We start from the raw sequence: 8,089 nt of genomic DNA, 5'->3' as shown, positions 1-8,089 counted from the left end.
AACTAGTCTATACTAGGTTTATATTTATAGAATATATAGGGCATTATACTAAGTATATTAAGGTATTATATCTCTTAATAGTTAATAATATAGGTTAGGCTTATTAAAGTAAAGAAGTATTATTAATAGCTAGTAAGCTAAGTTCTATTTAATATTAAATAAATATATATATATACTTAAAATATAATAGGTAATTAGTAAGGTTATTATAGGATTAGTAGTAATCTAGATAGATCAGTACTAATTACTTTAGATTAGTTATAATTGTAGAGGCTTAGTGCTAATTGTCTTTAGCAGGAGTGGTATTAATTGGTAGAAAAATGTAGGGTGTACGTGGAGGCCTGTTAGGTCGTAATACCACCGCGCGGGAGACACTTGCGATGCCCGCAGTGTCTCCCGCGCGGTGGACGACATCCAGCTGCCATGGCGCTACTCAGTGCCGAGTCTAGTAAACTCGACGCGAATGTCCTAATAGAGTAAAGCGTGGAGATTTCATTATTACCTACGGCATCTTGGCATTCGCCGATGGCCGCTTCCTAAAGTCTCCGAGATCCACTGACGGTGTTTATTAGATCAAAGCCAGGTTTTAGTATAATAACCATAAGTCACATCCTCCCGCCTCATCTGAACCAAACTTGGAGTGCCATTCCACATCCTATTCTTGTTTCATTCCTCGCTTTCACACCATCTGAGCCTCGGTAGTCATGTCGCGTGCTCTTCTCATCACAGGAGCAACCGGTAAACAGGGTGGAGCTCTCATTGACTCCGTGCTTGCGAGGCAGCCAGCCAACTTTCTCCTGCTCGCCGTTACGCGCAATGCAAACTCCGCCTCTGCCAAACGCGTCGCTGCAAAATCCTCCTCGATCAAGATCATCGAAGGAGATCTCAACGCTATCCCTGATCTTTTCAAATCTGCCAAGGCTGTGGCTGGAGAAGTCCCTCTGTGGGGTGTCTATTCAGTACAGGCTGCAGTTTCCACGGACAAGAGCATGACACTCGACATCGAGGTCCAACAGGGGAGAAGCCTAGTGGACGAGTCAATCAAAGCGGGGGTTCAGCACTTTGTTTACAGTAGTGTTGAGCGTGGAGGTGATGAGAGGTCTTGGGTTAACCCCACACCGGTACCGCATTTCAAGACCAAGCATGAGATCGAGATTCACCTGCGTGATGCCACGCAAGGGACGCCCATGGGCTGGACGATCTTGCGGCCTACAATCTTCATGGACAATCTGTCCCCCGGATTCGAGAGTAAGGTTCTCCTTACCATACTCCGCGATACATTAAAAGAGAAGCCTTTACAGTGGGTCTCTACTAAGGACATTGGCTTCTTCGGTGCCGAGGCTTTTTTACACCCGGATGTCTGGAACAAAAAGACAATCGGCCTTGTCAGCGATGAGTTGACTGCATCTCAACTTGATGAATCTTTTTTTAGAGCCACTGGGAAGCCAGCACCGATAACATTCGGTTTACTAGCGAAGGCTGTGAAGGCGAGAGTCAAAGAGCTGGGGGTAATGGTTGATTGGTTTAGAGATGAGGGTTATAAGGCGAATCGGTCAACCTTCCAAAAGGTTCATCCTGCTCACCAGACATTGGAATCTTGGTTGAGGGACAGTTCATTTGCTAAGAAATAGATAGTTCTGATCTCGGTTTTATCCCGTTCTCCTCTCATGGTGTAGGGTCTCAGGAAACACGAGGCACGGTATATCTAGTAAAGTAGGCCATGGGAATGCCCACTAGACTCGCCCTGCGATATACTTAGCTATGAATCTGATCAAATATGTCGTTCTCATTCATGCTGGCCGTAGAGTCGGGTTACTTGTCTAGATTCTAACCTCGAAGCCACTTCTCACGTGCACATATAAGAGCTGGTTGATCTAAGTCCATTCTGTGGAAGCTGTATGCAATGAGGGACTAAATGAATTATAGGTTTATGCTGTATCCCGCGCATCCACGCACGACAGGCTCAATCATTTCGCTGGGTCTGCGTTTAGCAAGCTTATTAACTCATCCCAATATTTCTTCATGTCTCCCTTCTTATCCGCCCATAACGTTCCGTCTTCAGTCACAGATAAACTCAAGTCTTGCCCTGTCACAGCCTTCGGGGCGATTGCATTCTCCGCTGGACCAAAAGCGAGGTGACACCCATTTTGTGCAATGGATTGGTTAGTAACCTATGTATGGAAGTATCGTGTACCTAAGATTGGGGATTCTTCTGTTTGGTGATCGAATAGAACCTTGTATCGCGATGGCCCTCTAGAAGTCTCACCCATTTAGACAATCTCGCTCGCAAGAGATGGTAAACAATCATGGAGAACATTGTATACTTGAATAGATGCTCTAATACACTGGCTCCTAGATGCCGATTACCTGAGCTGCTTCAGGTCCTTGAGGGACTCATGCCCCCTTAAAAAGTCGATCGAGGAGGTCGGCTTGTTACCCACCAGCGCGGCGTGGGTGTCATCAAGTGGCTCAAAAGCGAAGTAACCGCGTTCGGCAACGAGCTGCATGTTTTCCAACACTTCTCCAGCTACCCAATTTGGCGTACCCATTGACTCCTTCACGCCCTGCCCTGAAGGAATGCTTCATAGGGTAAACTGTAGAACCCGGCCTTTTTCCATGCCTCGGGGAATGCTGTCTTGAAAGCATCAACCACCTTCAAGGAGTCGTGTATCTGGTAGAGCCTAGAACCTCTTCCCCAGAAGTTGGTCCTCTTTCAACACGATAGCTTTTACCCAGATACCGGTGTCGCGAACATCGAAAATGGGAATAGGCGCGGATTCTGGCATGGGAGCAGCAAAAGCCCGGGCACCTTCGTTCTGTCGGAAGAAGTCTATCAGGGATTGCAGATACTTGCCAGGAAGGAAGAAACTCGAGGGAACGCCACACTCTCTCGCATACTCTTCGATACGAGCCTTACCATTGAAGTGATAAACATGAGGAAGGTTGCCGTCTGTAACTGCGCATGTCAGAGCGGCTCTTCCTTAAGTATGCGAAAATAAGTCTTGCGTTTCTTAATATCGAGCAATGAACTATAAGTGAAGTGCGAGACGCCAGTTTCCTTTGTTAAGGAAAGAAGAAGAGTCTGATCGTGCCAAAATTGATATCGGTAATCAACATACTTTGGCAGCATCAGCAATATTCTTGCCTTGCTGGATCTCGGGGTCGATACTCATGCTTTCCCAATGATTGGTGACATCGAAAACTGCAGTTGCGCCAGTGAAGCCCTTGACAAGAGAGAACTTGTTGTTCAAATTACCCTTTCCGACCGCCAGCTACCAATGATCAAGGACGGGAGATTTGAGCTTTGTTTATGACTTACAGCGACAGCTTCAGTACCCCGTTCGACAAGCTTCTTGGCTTTGTCCTCCGATGGGTCTCGGGTGATAGCACGAGCAGCCTATTCCTTGTTTAGTACAGGGTCATTGAGGAATATATCAACGACACTGCCGCCCTGGGAACCGGCAGAACCGATGGCAGTGATGATCTTTTTGTTCGACATTCTGACATTAGACTGAATCGCTTGAACTTGACTTGAAAGTAAGGTTGATATAATTATTTTCATGGAGGCACTGGTACTACTTTAAAAGCCAGAAATCTGTCATATCGATCAAATGAGGAATGTCCAAGGTATCCTTCCATTTTGGGTTTATAAGAAGGCATTACTAATCGGAGTTTGGCTTGTTGTGGGACCAAGGTAAGACAAACCCCGAGCCGCGCGGATTAAACTCTCATATCCAGATTTACTTATTCTGGTAAAGGTAGGGCGCGACGCGCTGTGACACATTTAGCTGCTAGGGAACGACCGAGCGGGAAATACCAAGACACCGGAATGTGGGTCTTCTCTGCTCCAGCCTTTTATCTTAGAATAAGATTATGAGAGACATCATTATGTACCTTGACCGCTCTAGCGCAAACGCAGAATCCATTAAATGCATACTGCTCTTCTGACCAATATGCCTAGCGAGCGGAGCTCTGCCGCGCGACAGGAGCCCTTGGCCAGCCGCGCGGTAATGACGTATCCTACGGCGTAGAGGACATCCTTTTAAGGGTTAGTCTCAAACCTAAAGCACCCACTTGAATTCTGACTACCTGCAGATGATCCTGGACACGGAGTTTGCTGTCACCACCTAGATACATCTGACGGACTGAGAGACCACTCGCCAAGTTCAGGCAGTCGTGAAATTTTATGGAAAAAGGTGTGTGAAAACTGTGTTCCTCGCAAATGTTAAGATTAGCCAATGACAGCTGCTAGCTTCATTAACTACAACTAACCATATGACTTGGGTAAGGTTCCAATCTAATTTATACTTAAAAAGAAGGAAAAGTAAGAGGCTGCAGCCGTAAATTCAGGTCGGTGCGCATGGCTAAGGGGTAGATGAGGCAAAAAGCAAAACGGTGTAAGAAGTGTGCCGACTCGCCAGCGGAACCTCGAAGAATGCACGACCTCTAAGCAATCGTGTAGATTATCTCAATTTTGCGGGCTGTTACAACCAGCCGCCCGTTGAACATGACGTCGGCTACAGTGGAACTCCCGAGTTCCCGATTATCCTTAAGTCAGTCAGAAGATCTTAGCCGTTACCGAGCGAGGTCAGCGTGGCTATGATTCAGCTGGGAATAGTTGAAAATATCTACTAGTGCCCTAGATCGTCAAACTAAATAAGAATTAATTGGCGATCATAATCTCCACTTACCGAGATACCGAACGGAGAGATTATCAGACTAATATAAAGAACGTAGAAGCGTCGAAGCATTTGTACCCGGAATTATCTAGCTCTTTACAGCTTTGTGTTCTCTTACGTCCGCTCCCTTTGCCATGGCCCGATCAGCTTGGCTTCCCCTTTTTGTTCTACATGTCCAACTATTCTTCATGAGTTTATTTGCGTGGCCCACAAGCCATGCAATTTATGATACTGTTGACTCCCAGTTGGCGGTCGACGCTGGCACAAGAACAAATAAAACCTCGATCTTCATAGGGAGAAAGAGGGTCTTCGACTTGACCATTACGTGGGAGAATTATACCCCAGATGGTTTTACTAGGAAGATGATGCTGGTCAATGGACAATCGCCTGGTCCCCTCATCGATATCAATGAGGGAGACAGAGTATCTGTCACTGTTTTTAACAATTCTCCATTCAACACGACAATTCACTACCATGGTATGTTTCGAAAAAGAGCTCAGAGCAGTCAATCATTGACAGTATCTAGGAATAGAAATGGCCGATACTCCTTGGTCAGACGGCGTTCCAGGAGTAACGCAACGGCCGATAAGACCGGGTGGCAGTTTCGTTTACGAGTTCAAGGCAACTCAGTATGGTAGCTATTGGTATCATTCCCACTTCCATGGCCAGATCGAAGACGGGCTCCTCGGCCCCATATTGGTCCGTCCAAGGAGAGACAAGCTTAAGCCATTTCACCTGATTTCAACAGATGTCAAGATTCAAAGACGTCTGGAGGAGGCCGAACGAGCAATCAAACCACTTCTTGTGTCTGATTTTACGCATCTGACATCCGATGAGAAATGGAAAATGACACAGGAGGCTGGCATAGAGATCTCATGCTATGACTCTATCCTATTTAACGGCAAGGGGCATGTTCAATGCCCAAATATAAACGACTTGAATAAGCACCTGAGCCAAATACAGCGAGAGTATTTGGGCACAGTACCAGGAGCATCAATTACGGACAAAGGGTACGACATGATCCACAGCAAGATTTTGAATAAAAACTGATATTCCTTTCGGTAGCTGCCTCCCTGCTTCTGCGTTGATCAAGTTTGGTGGTGGTAGCGGTGATGAGGACGCATTACCCAAAACTGTTTTTTCGGGGTGCAAAACAACGAAGGGTTCAATCGAAACTATCGAGACACGAGAACCGGATGATATAATAGGCGAGTGGGCCGCTATCGACATCATTGGAGGCTTCAGCTTTATCACCGCAGTTATGTCCATCGATGAACACGACATGTGGGTATATGCCGTGGACGGCTCCTACGTTGAGCCACAAAAGGTCCAAGCGATAACTGTGTCCAATGGCGACCGGTATTCGGTATTTGTAAATGTGAAGAGTGCCGGAAAATTCAAGATTCGCTGCAGCTCGGTCAACATAGCCCAAATCCTCATGGGACACGCAATACTATCAGTCGGTAGCAAGAACAGCACCAGCGTCTCTACTCCTCACATCGATATAGCCGGGAGGCCTACCTCTCCAGAAGTCAAATATTTCAACCAAGATATTGCATATCCATTTCCGCCTGAGTTTGTTGCTGCCAAAGCTGACGCTTTCTTTCCGCTCAGCATGCAGGTGGATGGTGCTTCTTACCTTTGGGCTATGAACCACACGCGGCTAATGCCCACGGATATTGATGCAGCTGTGGAGCCTGTACTCTTCGGGCCAGCTGTTGATAGACAGAACAATGTTACTATCACCACCAAGCTCAATACCTGGGTAGACCTTTTGTTTTTTACTGGCAGCGAGCCTATGCCTCCGCACCCGATTCACAAGCATGGGAACAAGATGTTCCAAATTGGGTCCGGAATAGGCCACTTCAGATGGAACTCGACCGAAGAGGCAATCAATGATATACCAGAGAATTTCAACCTGGTCAACCCCCCCAAAAGGGATGGGTTTGCGTCGCTAACCGCGTTCGGCAATGTGACTTGGATAGTCGTGAGATATCATGTCACGAACCCTGGGGCTTGGCTACTACATTGCCATATTGACAATCATCTTCAAGGTGGCATGATGATGATTATCCAGGATGGAGTTGACCACTGGCCTCGGGTGCCAGACTATTACCTTTCTTATGGACAACACGAGTAAGGTGTTCGGGATATAAACATGGATTCTAGGAGCATAGGACTTGAGCAGCATTGTTTAGGCCAGTTCTATAAATAATTTTCTTAGATGCATTAGAACAGACATCTTAATTTTTAATGATATATATTTCCGAACATGTGTTTTCTTTCCACAAAATGAACAGCCCAACCTTGCTAAGTCCGTCATGGATGACTTCAGCGTTGTAACCCTGCGGGCCAAAACCGTTCTCCGCCTTTCTGCAGTTTGCATCATAACCTGCTAATGTACCCTGCACACTAGTTTTACAAGTACGGCCACGGATATTTTATCTAGTCGGGCAGGTACTTTGGATGTTTTATAAAACCTACTGTTCTTGTTTTCCTCTGCCCTTAATTCATAGGTACCGGTATTCTCCTCGTCGTTCAATCGGATAGTGTCCACCTAGTCCAACATCGAATCCAACTCCCATAATGCGCTTCATTGTTCTCGCCCTCCTTGCTAGCATTGCTATCGCGGTACAGTCTGCTGTTACGACAACGTGGTAGGTAACTTCAGGTCCTCTATCCGACGATACTGCTTACTGACGGCCACCCCGACTAGATTGGAAAATGTCACGGCCTTGGACAGATTTACAATGTTTGCGAATGAGCTTAGGGAACCTAAAATGTTCTGAAGGCCTGTATTTAGCGTCTATGCGCGACTTAACTCTCAAACAAACTGTGATGTTTCGAGCATGATAAGAGAGCTTAATTATGTCACAAGCACATGTAACTAAATGCAAAATCCATTGTTGAGGCCCAATATAGTCAGAAGATAATGCTTGTGCTTAGCTGTTTTTCTTTCTTCAATATCGACTGCTGAGGTTTCTCTATAGCCTATGGCCACAGCCCTAAGCTCGCGCGGGGTGTTCTTTTTAAGAGCGATCACCGATAGGTTCGCTTGCCACAGCCATTGACCCCACCCTACCACTCTTTTCTTCTCGTACAGCGTCTTAATCCCCTTTTAGTAGCCGCGCGCGCTGAGATGAGTTATATCTGGAGGTCAGCAGGGGACTTATACCTATATAACTAGTAATGCGTTTAGGGTTATGTGTTATTTATATAACTAGTTATATAGATAAGGCTAAATATTTAACTTTAAATTAAATATATATTTATTAGTTAATAATAATACTATTATTAATTAAAATAGCTATTTAGTAATATTTTTTATTTTTATAATAATTTATTATTTTATACTTTATATTATTAATTTCCTAAGTATTTATTATCTATATTTACCCTTAATTTATATT

General features: G+C 45.4%; 3 protein-coding genes across 3 annotated transcripts; 2 read left to right on the top strand and 1 right to left on the bottom strand.

The window, feature by feature from the left end:
* Positions 1-704: 704 nt before the first annotated feature.
* Positions 705-1,631, top strand: FTJAE_14252 (nucleoside-diphosphate-sugar epimerase family; the record flags this gene model as incomplete). The annotated part of the gene is made up of 1 exon (XM_037347464.1): positions 705-1,631. The coding sequence occupies one exon, from the start codon at positions 705-707 to the stop codon at positions 1,629-1,631; it is 927 nt and encodes a 308-aa protein (XP_037198745.1).
* Positions 1,632-2,363: 732 nt separating this feature from the next.
* FTJAE_14251 (uncharacterized protein) lies at positions 2,364-3,499 on the bottom strand (the record flags this gene model as incomplete). The annotated part of the gene is made up of 5 exons (XM_037347463.1): positions 2,364-2,569; positions 2,741-2,956; positions 3,116-3,272; positions 3,320-3,397; positions 3,443-3,499. The coding sequence occupies 5 exons, from the start codon at positions 3,497-3,499 to the stop codon at positions 2,364-2,366; spliced, it is 714 nt and encodes a 237-aa protein (XP_037198744.1).
* Positions 3,500-4,813: 1,314 nt separating this feature from the next.
* FTJAE_14250 (multicopper oxidase) lies at positions 4,814-6,819 on the top strand (the record flags this gene model as incomplete). Its single annotated transcript, XM_037347462.1, has 3 exons — positions 4,814-5,156; positions 5,206-5,689; positions 5,745-6,819. The coding sequence occupies 3 exons, from the start codon at positions 4,814-4,816 to the stop codon at positions 6,817-6,819; spliced, it is 1,902 nt and encodes a 633-aa protein (XP_037198743.1).
* Between the last annotated feature and the right edge of the window lie 1,270 nt (positions 6,820-8,089).

This window comes from Fusarium tjaetaba (genome assembly GCF_013396195.1).
Source record: "Fusarium tjaetaba strain NRRL 66243 chromosome Unknown NRRL66243_c0000656, whole genome shotgun sequence".
Taxonomy (NCBI): Eukaryota; Fungi; Ascomycota; class Sordariomycetes; order Hypocreales; family Nectriaceae; genus Fusarium; species Fusarium tjaetaba.
This window is presented reverse-complemented; position numbering and strand designations above follow the sequence as displayed.